Source organism: Liolophura sinensis, chromosome 13, assembly GCF_032854445.1.
Source record: "Liolophura sinensis isolate JHLJ2023 chromosome 13, CUHK_Ljap_v2, whole genome shotgun sequence".
Classification (NCBI taxonomy): domain Eukaryota; kingdom Metazoa; phylum Mollusca; class Polyplacophora; order Chitonida; family Chitonidae; genus Liolophura; species Liolophura sinensis.
Genome location: NC_088307.1, coordinates 9,668,097 through 9,680,518, shown reverse-complemented (window position 1 = coordinate 9,680,518; position 12,422 = coordinate 9,668,097). Strand labels below are relative to the sequence as shown.

At 36.6% G+C, this 12,422-nt stretch overlaps 1 protein-coding gene across 1 annotated transcript in view; it reads right to left on the bottom strand.

The window, feature by feature from the left end:
- LOC135480177 (collagen alpha-1(I) chain-like) overlaps window positions 1–12,422 on the bottom strand; it is a 79,866-nt gene that overhangs the window by 29,843 nt on the left and 37,601 nt on the right. The window contains 18 exon segments of the mRNA XM_064759943.1: window positions 483–527; window positions 1,707–1,760; window positions 2,190–2,243; window positions 2,879–2,932; window positions 3,596–3,682; window positions 3,684–3,702; window positions 4,642–4,685; window positions 4,993–5,046; window positions 5,340–5,384; window positions 5,821–5,919; window positions 7,182–7,198; window positions 7,201–7,234; window positions 7,688–7,732; window positions 8,768–8,821; window positions 9,299–9,343; window positions 10,073–10,126; window positions 11,394–11,447; window positions 12,320–12,373. Coding sequence (XP_064616013.1) covers window positions 483–527; window positions 1,707–1,760; window positions 2,190–2,243; window positions 2,879–2,932; window positions 3,596–3,682; window positions 3,684–3,702; window positions 4,642–4,685; window positions 4,993–5,046; window positions 5,340–5,384; window positions 5,821–5,919; window positions 7,182–7,198; window positions 7,201–7,234; window positions 7,688–7,732; window positions 8,768–8,821; window positions 9,299–9,343; window positions 10,073–10,126; window positions 11,394–11,447; window positions 12,320–12,373 — 912 coding nt within the window.

Here is a 12,422-nt window from a genome sequence, read left to right as displayed (position 1 = left end):
ATTCTATGCTATGGGAAAATGCCCATAACTAAGTTGCACATTATTCTGTTGCTGATCTGTTCTGTTGGTCTGATCAGGATGCTTTGTGGTTTGATTGGAAGGCAGTATTTTATTTTATTGGACAATATTCAGCACCAACAGAAATATTTTATGACATCAATTTGCCTCAAAAAGTGCAGTTTTTTTGCAGGCCAAACTTTAGGTCATATAGTGAATTTACCAGTTGGTGGTCTATTCCTATCACATCAATAATTCAGGAAAAAAGATGATATTCAAGGACATGTTAATTGTTTAAATTACAATCCCCTAATATATAGAACAGATTCGACCTTTTCTTTTTCAAGAATGCAAATAATGTTGCAATAAAGTGCAAGTCGACAATAAAATGTACGATTACTTTATCTCCTCAAAACACAAAAGAATTCAGGCTTAGTGCTAATTTACAGCACCCAATAATACCAGCAGGCCAAAGAGTTACTTACCCTTGGTCCACGCTCTCCCCTGTCACCTTGCGGTCCAGGGGAACCCTAAAACAATATAACAAGTTGATTCAGAATAGTATTTTTCTCTTCCTCTAAGTTTAATAAAGTGTACACTAATTTAAAAAAAACATAGACATAAATTAACCTGACAAAGCATTCTATTTCCCTTTGAGATAATCTGATTGATTCATTCATTGATATTTTAACTGCAGATTTTAATAATTTATCTCTTGTACTAAGGCAGTCAGTTTTATGCGTGGAGGAAAGCAGAGTGCCTGGTCAAAACCACCATCTTCTGGCAATTTTGTGACAAACTTTCCCAGATATGACATATAAATATGTATAATAAGACACATGCTGTCTTCAACAAATGTTTGACTGTCGAATTTGGCCACAAGAGTACCGCTGACCAAGGCACCACTAGCAGTGAGAGAGAGAGAGGAATCAACAAATTCCTTGCCCAAGCCAGGTTTGAACCAACACCTTGTGTGTCCTAGCGACTGACAAGTAATCGCCTCTAACCACTGTACCTGGTCTGTTCCCTTGAGATCATCTCTCCATCCACAGCTACCTGTTGTTATTGCCTAGGTTACAGGAATATTTCACATGCTGGCACATCAGTTTTATGATTTTGTTACATTTTGCCATAGTTTCATTTGATTGAGATATATTTATTTATTTAATAGAATTTTGAGGCATTTTACAAGACCGGATTCCTTTTCAAACACGACGACACATGTCTCATTAATGATGGCTTCAACAAGAGGATCATAACAATATAATAACGAGGTGTTACTACATCAACAAGCATTCTGAAAGCACTGCTTTCCAATACATGTGCCCATTGATTTGAGCTGTCAGAATATCAGCTATATCAAGGTCCAAAACAAGACTAACATGGCCTTAATTTTGATGAAAATGGAAGAAACAGCCTGTAAGTGTGAACACCGTCCTCAAGGATAATTCACTTACACAACAGCGGCCAGTGTTTTAATATGGTGGGAGAAAACCGGGTAGAGCGCAGGGGGAGACCCATGAACAGCAGCAGGTTGCCAAAGAGAAAATCTTGATGTGAACTCACAGTGAGTGCATTGGTGACAGGCTCCTTGGTCATTGTGCTGTGCTAGCATGCTAATCTCTCAGCCACAGAGACCATGTGCCTTGAATTCAGCTATTTATGACCCTGATAACAATTATGGACTAAAATTTGACCAACAAACTTACAGATTTTCCACTTTTTCCTCTCTTTCCTCGACGGCCTCTACCGCCTTCATCACCCTAGAGAGAGCAATAAAAGCAGTAATGTGTGAGCATGACTAAATTTCACTTTTAATCATTTTCTATGCTTTAAAAATTCTGATAAACCAATAATGTCATCCATTTCCCAAGAAGCTTCACAAATTGTCAATGAGGAATATTCTCTAAGCACCCTGAATGTAGAGGAAAATGTATATAAAGGCAGAACAGAAACACAGTTGTTTCTCCCAAACATTAAACCCTTTCGTTTTAACTAATATCGTTCTACTCAAAATAACTTTTATGAAGCTATTTTTCAGGCATCCGTGTTATAGTAAATATGAAATAAAAAAATCGTTGCCCGATTATTCAGACATGTCACATTGTACAATAAGACTTCATTTTAAATAGCTATGAAAAGAGTTCAAATTCAAAACTTCTCTATTATACATTATTAATTGCCTTACTCACTTTTTCCCCTGTGGGTCCGGGGAACCCAGGAAACCCGGGAATACCTGGCCGACCCTGCAATCATATCATCAATAGAGGTGTTTAGCAAGGAACAAGTCACAAGAGTCACAAAAGTTTCAAAGTCAATGAATCTGTACATGTATTTTTGTCTTCTGCTAAAAAGAAATACCCACAAGAAATTGTTAACCCTTGTCTTGTCATATCATTAAATGTATGTTCCGATGCTAATTTACATGTAAGCAGACTTATACCTGACATATGTATTTGAGTTAAGTCTTCATGAAACTGACAAATACAAAGTTCAGCTCATTAAATTTTTTCACATCTGAAACCATATCACAAATTTTTCACTTTAATAATGTCTGGATTTGAACCTGTGACCTCAGACTTGATTATCTCGGGTGTGTACATTAGCACACCTAGATATGATTATCACAAGCATATAAATTCGAACACGCAGATTTGATTATCTCAGATATGTAAATTAGCATGCCTAGATCTCATTATCTCAAGTGTGTACGTTAGCACACTTAGATTTTGTTTCAGAATTCTTGTCTAAGTTTTGGGAGTGATAGCATGCCTCAAATTCCTACTCCCCAAAGGTTATGCATATAGACTACACAATTCCTGTCATAGATGTAATTCCACTCTCAGAATGTTGTGCAAACTGATCCAGATTAACCCCTTACCTTCTCTCCGGGGGGTCCTTGTGGGCCAACCTCTCCTCTGGGACCATAGTCACCCTGAAACATTTAACAGTCATGTGATCAATAGTACAATAATAACAACACAGTACCAAAAAAATCCTCTTCAGTCATAATAATAATAACAGCGATAAACTATACCCAAAAGTTTCACTTCTGTGTATAAAATTATTTCATTTAAACATAAACCCCCAAAACTGCATTTTTTGAGACTAATAAAGCTTATGCATAAAATATCTTTATATTTTTGGTGTTGAAACCTGTGTATTACAAACAGAATATAATATTACCTTCCAAACAAGCACTGAACACCTTTTTAAGATCATTAAAACTCCCAGAATAAGTTTGTAGTTTTTACCATGGATGAAATTTCCAGTATACTGATTCCCTGACGATCACTGCAGATATTTTAGAAACAGCCAGGCCAATTACTAAATTTATAACAGAATTCAAAGATACTTCTTTTACCCACTGGTAGATCAAAAGCCTGTCATTAGATTGGCTGCAGTGTGCTTGAAGAGAGTGCCTGTTTAATTGTTGAAGAAAATTAAAGGACTGCTGACACGAATATTATATGTGTAATGTTCAAAATCCTAAGATAACTCCTTGTACTAAAGAAGCCACACACAGCCACATGTGAAATGAAGCAGGTGTTAAATTCCCAATACACACAAAACCTGAAGTAAAGGTAAAACCCCTTACCTTTGATCCCTCTATGCCTTCAATGCCAAACAGGCCTCGTTCTCCCTTCATACCCTTGTCACCATGTGGACCAGCTCTCCCATTGGACCGTCAATTCCTGGTGTACCCTGAAAGACACCACCTGTCAGTCAATAGCCCTCACGTCACTGCATATAAGGGGCATTCTGGGAAAAACCTGGGTTCTTTGTTCTCTGGTTTGTATACCAAAAACTGCTTAAATTTTGCTATTTTCAAAAAATGCTTAAATTTTGTTAACATGCTATACAGGCTAAAGGTTGTATGCACAGACAAGGTAAAGGACTCTTTCCCTAACGTAGCAATGAGACATAAACACTGATTTTTACCAACAATACTTTGAAAGAAACAACTGATGATGTAACTAGGTTGTAGGGCACTTCTCCTTCATAACACCTGACATGCTCACAAACTAAATGTCTTGTCATAAAAAAATCCAGTATCAAAATCAACATTTTTGCAGCAGAGTTTATAAATTTTAAACCATCTTTATACAATGTTGTCAGTGGCATTATAAAGTATTTATAATTATGTATTAATAAATTAAATTCATTATTTAATTAAATAAATAAATGAATTATTAATTTAATAAACTATTTATTATTTATAAGCATTAACACCATCAGAAATTTTTAGCTGTCATACATGCTGTTTTTCTGAATAAGAACAAGATATTCTCTATATATGTCTCTATATGTTCACCTTTTTCTGTCAAGGAGAAGCAATGCACATCTATCCTAATTCCTGAACCTTTTCGCATATGCAAGAGCAACTTTCAGTGCAGTTTTTAATTTGATTTTGAAAACAAAGTTACACTGGTTGGGTTGGTTCATTTAAGAGCTTCGTACGAAGTACAATTTTATCAGTCTACAATAACATAGTGAATGAGAATAATGCCTTCAGAATATGCTTGAATAAACCTCTTGCAAGAGACAAAAAGACTGAAGAATCATAGTCACTCAAAGCCTTTTAGACAATAATCCTTGAAGAAAAGTGATTTATAAACAGAAATAAAGAGTAGAAATTCATACCTTCTCTCCCTTGAAGCAATCAGGCCTCTGGGACCTGGATCTCCCTGAATAAAACACGAATTGTACAGAGGATAGAGCTAAGCACAGGATAAATGTTACCAAATATATACCTTAGTCAACAAAATTATACCAAAAATTTAGAGCTGCAGAATGTTGGAGAACATATGCAGGATTGTATTCGTACATTAACACTATAAATTTCTGTATTTGGCTGGAATTTTTGATAATATAAAAGAACTGAAAACTTTTTGTATAGCATTACCTCTCTGGAGGTTAACACCCTGATAAGATGCAATGACCTCACTAACACATGGTATTTCACATCAAAGATTTTTTCAGTTTTCTCCTCACCTTAACACCTCTGGGTCCTGGGTAGCCAATGGCTCCTGCCATACCTTGTGGACCCTGTAATACACAGCTCACAAATAACAACTGTAACACTGTGATGAAACAAAAATACACTGCAGCCATGAAAACAACTTTCGAAACAACTTTTTTAAGTACAAATTAATGTTAAAGGCAGAGAAGTAGTATAACTGAACAGCCTTCTTTGTATTATGTGTTTGGCCTTCACAACTCAAGACATAAAATCTCATACATAGGCAGCAGATCAAGATTCACAATCACAATGCATAGACTAAAGAGTAGCCTTAATTCTTAATATCACCTGATCACTTAGCTGTCACCTGAAGTCTTACCTGATCACCTTTTGGACCATCATCACCTGGCTCCCCATTGAAACCCTAAACAACAACACCGAGAACTATGGTTATATGCTGAAATTGATGACATTTATGAAACTCTGCTTAATGTAAATATACTGAGACTATCTGTACTACACTTGCATACAACCTATGTGACTATACATGTCTTTACAGTTCATCACCGGTTGCCCATTGGTGGATCAAAAGCCTGCAGTAGTTTGTTTGTAGTTTGTTTACAGTGTGCTAGTAGAATCATGAAAAAAGCACATCAAAAAATAAATATATCCAATATTAAATGAAGTTGCAAGCATTCAGAAGAAAAGTAGATTTTTATTTCAATGATACTGGAAGGAGAGTCATTATTCTACATAACAAATCCAAACAAATATGTACATGTATGTCAAATTGCATAGTGAGCACCCTACACACAATATATTGATCTACATGTATGCAGTACTACTTTGTTTATACTTACAGGTGGTCCTGAAGCCCCAGGTAAGCCTGGGATACCTTGCTTCCCCCTGATACCTGGCACACCTGGTGGGCCCAAATCACCTGGGCCTCCTGGTGGACCCTTGAATAAGGAGAAATCATAACACAAATTCAAAATCACAGCTCTAACAGGGTTCAAACACTACATATTCATATCATACAAACTCAAGGACTTTTGAAGGTCATACCCTCAGCATTTAAAAAAAAAATTCAAGGTCTTTTTAAGGCCAATATTTTGCCTTTACTTGTTATACACATAGACAAATTGTACATAACAGCAAAAAAGGTCAAACCAACATATGTGAGCAAAACAAAACTTAAAGTAAGTAACAAAGTAAGTATCAGGAATTATACCAAATGTGTAACATGGTCACAGTAATGGGGTGGGCGACAATAAATATCAACAGTATACTTTGTACATTTATCACTATATCTGTTTTCACGCATTTGTTTGTGATTCACATGGTAGTTTTATGGACGTAATTGTCTAAAGATTTATTTATTTATTTGACTGGCATTTTACGCCGTACTCAAGAATATTTCACTCATACGAAGGCGGCCAGCATTATGGTGGGTGTAAACCGGGCACAGCGCGGGGGAAACCCACAACCATCCGCAGGTTGCTGTCATACCTTCCCACGTACGGCCGGAGAGGAAGCCAGCATGAGCTGGACTTGAACTCACAGCGACCGCATTGGTGAGAGACTCCTGGGTCATTACGCTGCGCTAGCGCGCTAACCAACTGAGCCACGGAGGCCCCCAATTGTCTAAAGAGGAAGAATGGTTAACTAGCCAATGCTGTCAGACTCGGAGTAACTCTTTACCAGCTCAAATACAGTTCTATTTACATTTTTGATGGGGGTAATCTGTCTTGTCCGTTTCAAGGCCCTAGCTCATTTTCAAGGATGACTTATAATACACATCATCTTCATATGTAAAGGAACCCAAGTTGGGGTCAGATTAAGATGGGGTGCGCCAGAATTTTACCTGATAGCATTAAGTTTTAGTAATGGCTTAGGAACGCTTCATTTACATCTCAGTATAGAAATAACCGTGACTTGCAAAATGGCTTGACAGCTTCGTTTGGAGTGGCCATTCAAGTGCATTTTGGTATGAACATTAAGCCCCACTGCCCCATAACTGCTGTTGATCAATGTCAGACCAAGAATCTACAGTGTGTGGAAATAATTTACGTTACACTCTCCCTATATTTAACAAATGCCTTGAACACTGTCAGAGGGTTTGGTCAGATCTTCCTGCGACTTGAAATCAGTGGCCGCCTTCTTACCACCAATCTCTTAACACAATGGAGAAGAAAAACAGAAAGAGAATATCTTAACTCACCGTGGGTCCTGGGGGACAGCCCTCCCCGGGGCACCTGGGGACCCTATTGCACCCTAGAAAAATGTAAAATTTCACTCACATTTCATTCACACTGCTCACATGGATGTAAAATTAATGTCAATCAGCTGTGATTTAAATAAATATTGATACGGACATTCTTTTAATAAAAGTATAGTCAACACCTGTTCTGAAGGTTTTCTTCTGAATTTGTTTTAAGTAATGGTCACCAGACTACTCTAATAAAACCAATATGAAACCAATATGCAGTACATGTTTGTTGCTTCTTCATGCTGTAACATCAGCGAGTGCAGAGAAGTTGGTGATGCAAAGACAACGAATGTTCACAGAATTTTTCATGTAACAATCACACATACATATACAATTTGTGAAATTTTTTTATTTTGCTTTTCACCAAAATAATAACAAAACATACTAATATAGAAATATTAAAAAGATGATACTGGCTCAGGTTTGCTACTGTGTTTGGCTGCATGTACTACACTCACCTGATTGCCCTTAGCACCAGGTGAACCCTCCGCTCCAGGCAAACCCTGTACACAAAGTGAAAGTGAAAACTATACATACATGTAAAACAGCATTGGTAAATCACAAATACAGTGTATTTTGGTTGTTTTCTACATTCCAGATTAAAAGTGTCCTTATTTAGAACTTCAGATCAGATGTTCTTGTGAGTTCAAGACATTCATTCATTTCATTGGTGTTAAGTGATGTATTCAAGGCTATTTCACTTACAGAAAAGAAAATATTTGGTTAGAGGAAACTTTATTGCCAAGAGTAAATGATCACAATTTCTTAAGATTTCATTGCATTTATTTATTTCGTCACAGTTAAACAATAATCTCAAGGATATTTCAGACATACAATAGCAGATACTCAGTTAGAGGAAATCTTATAGCCTGGAGTAAACCACTGGCCTTTGGCAAATAACTAATGAACTTTACCACACGACACACAGAAATCATGTTCAGAAAGGCATCAATTATTATGCTGGTAATATTGTTGCAAATTGGAAGTGATCTTAGGTGAACTACGTTAAGGCTTCAGCCCTAAAAGCACCAGGGACTGTTTACATCCACCAGGGACTGTTTACATCCACCAAGGCCCTATGAACAGTGAAAGCGGAGGAATCTAAGGACCTACATCTTCTGACATCTTCCTAAGAAGATAAACCTTACTAACATGTCAAGTTAAAAATGGAAATTTATACAAAATATAAGTTATTAACTTTCTTTAATTCTTTGGCAAAAATTGTTAACTCCTTCTTTTTGTATTGCATGTCTCTGAACTGAATGTCGCTTCACCTTTATGTATATAGTTGATTAGTGTTTTATCCTGTACTAAAGAATATTTCACTTATTTGACAATTAGTCAGAATAATGGTTGGAGGAAACCAGTCAAACTAAGCCTGGGGCAAATGCACAACCATCTGCAGAATGCTGACAGACCTTCCCACAAACAACCACAGACAAAAGTTGTTCTGTAAATTGGTCTTGCGTAATTTGGTCTTGCGATTAGTGACCTAGAATGCCCAGTGTGGCTGATGACACGAATACAACAAAACTTACAGGTGGCCCAATGGGTCCTGGACGGCCTCGAGATCCTCGGAATCCTCTTGGGCCCTGACATCAAATCAAGGAACATGTTACTTCTAGGTTCACTGAAGAACTACATTTATTTGTATGTGATAGCAGATTACAGCTGTGCTCAAGTATTTTATATTTATATGACAGCCGAAAGGTTTATGGCTTTCGGAAACCTGAGGGCCAGACTAAAACCACCACCCTTTTGTTTTACTTGTCAAACCTCTTAAAGCTGCAAATGAAACAGCAAGAAGTGGATTAAAGTTTGCACCCTCATTTGTCAGGAAATGATCTGCTGTGGCAAGGGCAACACTTTAGTAGACTGAGCCGGTTAGGGTTCCAAAGAATTCTGGTACAATAAAGTTCAATAATAAAGTGACACATAAATATTGTCCATTAATGTTTCAGACACACAGTAAGGGCAAAAAAGAGTTCATACAAAAAATCAAAACATCAAAGAAAAAATCAAAAACAAAAATCAAAAATCAAAAGCCAAGGTTTTAAACAAAAACTTACAATTTCTCCAGGAGCACCATGAGGTCCCATTTCACCAGGGTCACCCTGAAAAAAACACAAAAACAAGTAAATTATTGATTATCAGAAAGAACAACTGATCAATGAAAGGAATTTTATTCTAACTCTTCCAAATTATACAGTGTATGTTGTTTGAATCATTAGAGAATACATGAAGAGAATAGACTGATTTGAACAAAGAAACCTCCTTGATTTACTAATACATGTAAATCAGCAGTTGATCCAGGTCATGGTCAACCGCCAATAACTTAGGTTTACTTTTAGCATAACCTGTGATATCTTTCAGGGGAGAGCATACAATCAATTTGAATTTCACCTATAAAAAATTAAGTTTTAGATATATCTTCAATATTTTTAATATTATCTAAAACTAAGTTACAGAAAGAGCAGTACAGTCTATAAAACAAAGGCATACATATTGTGACCATATAACAGGTTAGGCCACACCAAATTATATCGTTTTGTTTTTTCCTTGGAATAAAACTTTTTTCAATATCAGAGGAAAGTATAAAATATAATTTGAAAATCATCTAAATTGTTGAAAATGTAGATTTTGCGGTAATTTTTTCTGTTAAAGATATATTTGCATGAAAGGAAACTCTTGAAAAACAGAAGAAAAAAAAACAAAAAAAAAAAAAATCAACATCAGACAAAGTAAAAGGTGGATTTTTAGTTATTTTTATTCCATTTTGTGATTTTGTAGCATCGTTTCCCCCCATAAAACACAGAACATCAGACACATTGGTATTCACTTACAGATTCTCCATCATGACCTGGCATTCCTGGATCACCAATAATCCCAGGAAGACCCTGTAATAAAGAGAATAAGATAAAGTCAGTTCATTGGCTGAATACAGAGACAGGATAAACATTTTATTCACCAGCGATTCCGTATTGATTCCAAGCCTGGAAATATGAAGCAGGACAAAAACAATGCACCAGTTGATACTTTGACAGGGACCTACTGTTAGGTACAGGATAAACCTGCCTTGTGAACAACATGCTAACTTCTTAATAAAGTGGGTAGCTGTAAATTTTACCAATTACATGTACGTCCTGCTCCAACTCAAAAGTTATTTCCAGGTTTGAGATTCATTGACATACTTAGTCAGGGAGTTTCAGGTTCCAACACTTTTTCGTTAAAGGTAAAAAGACAGTCCTACTGTACCATGTGACCTGTTTAAATTATTAGGTTTGTATTTTTAATAAAAATTACAACATGTATAGCATAGACACCTGAAAGAGTTTCACAAAGGAGTGTATTTAGAGTTGACAAATGATGAAATCAAGGAGCTCAGTGTCTGTGAAATCCCTGAAGGAAAGAAGTTTCACTTGTACCTCCAAAAACTGGGTAGGACATGTGATCAGTCCAGAAAATTTGCCTAACATTTTAATGTACTATAATATGCTATACATAACAAGATACATGTACAGACTGAAGGAATATTTTAATCTTTAAGGTCAGAACTCTGATATTGGTGATCATTGCTCAGGATTAAGAACTGATCTCTTTCCATCAGTATTAATACCATAAAAGGAAAATTCCTGCTGGCCTGCTAGTGCCTTGCCAGTACACTCTATCCTGTAACATACATATTTACTGTATTGTGTTTTACGCCATACCGAAGAATATTCCTACAACATACTGGAACAAGGAAATCATGAAACCATGCAGCTTGGATAAACATTGCTTCTACTGGGAGTCAAAATGGGCTTCAAGTCAGGTGCAAAATATTTCAGTACACGTCGGATAATTGGAAATGCTAAGTTTATTTCAATAAAAACAAACTTTGTTTCATTTTGCATTTGTTTGTTGATCCTCATACAAAGTCGTAATTAAAAATATGTTCACAGAGCATAACCCGACTCCAAAACAGGGCCCTAATTTAAAGATTTTATTGTAATTTTAATAGAAGCTACTTTTTTTTTTCTCTAACTGTAGCTTGAGTTAAGAAAATATTCCCTACTAGCCTACCCAACTTCTTTCTGGTATAGACAGGTAACAACCAGCAAAGAATTTTTTAATAATGGCCTTTTCTTCAATCATCTCAGTATTCACATTGCACTAAACACTTACCCTGTTGCCTTTCTCTCCAGGTAATCCTGGCATACCTGGGAACCCTGGCATTCCCTGAAAATAAACACAAATAATTCAGTGCAGTTTTCACAGTTAGATAACCCAATATGAGATTTTTATGTCAACTCTTAACCAATCAAAACAGATACCTTCCAAACTGATGACTTTACTAAACACATGATTTTGCTTAGTAATTCAGTTGGTGATTTCTGTAGAAATTAACTATAAAAATCTACAGTACTAAGACGAAATTTCATAACCATCAGCTCTACATGTAACTCCTACTGCACAAGTCAAACATTAGATCTTACTCGTAGTATACTCATAAAACCTTAATTCACTTCACATAATGTAAACCAATTGCAATCACGTTGATGGGTGGAAGAAACCGCAGTGTGTAAGTAAACCACTGTCTCTGCCACGTGCCTGACAAAAACGTCCTACCTTATTGGCATAAGGGCGTGAGTGCACCAGCAAGAGTGAGATTTGAAGCCTGTGATGTCACTGGTCAGAGGTCGTCTGGTTGAGGCAAACCCAACGTTAATCGGCCAACAAAGGCAACTCACATATCCAATCACCTCCTTAATACTTATTTATTTACTTGTTTGATCACTGTTACACCAAGCTAAAGAATAGAGGCAGAGGAAACTGAAACGCCTGTGAACAGTTTTTAACCAATGCAAAGTTATGGTTGAACTTTCGCCACATGTAACAAATAGACATACACAATACCTTGGTCAAGGATAACTGGTCTTGTTGTATACCAGCACCACTGACCAATTTATATTGTCACGCAGGCTCCACTAACAGTGACACTGGAGAAATCCTTTGTCCAATGCCCGGTTTGAACCTGGCCCTCATATGTCATGGTGATTAAATAGGCCTCTTCCCCAATACAACACATGTGCCATTACAATTACACTGACCTTATTTCCAGGTGGTCCAGATATTCCCCTCTCTCCATCTCTACCCATCCGACCCTGAAATGCACACAAGCTCAGAAATTACATTTCAGTGAAATATTTGCAT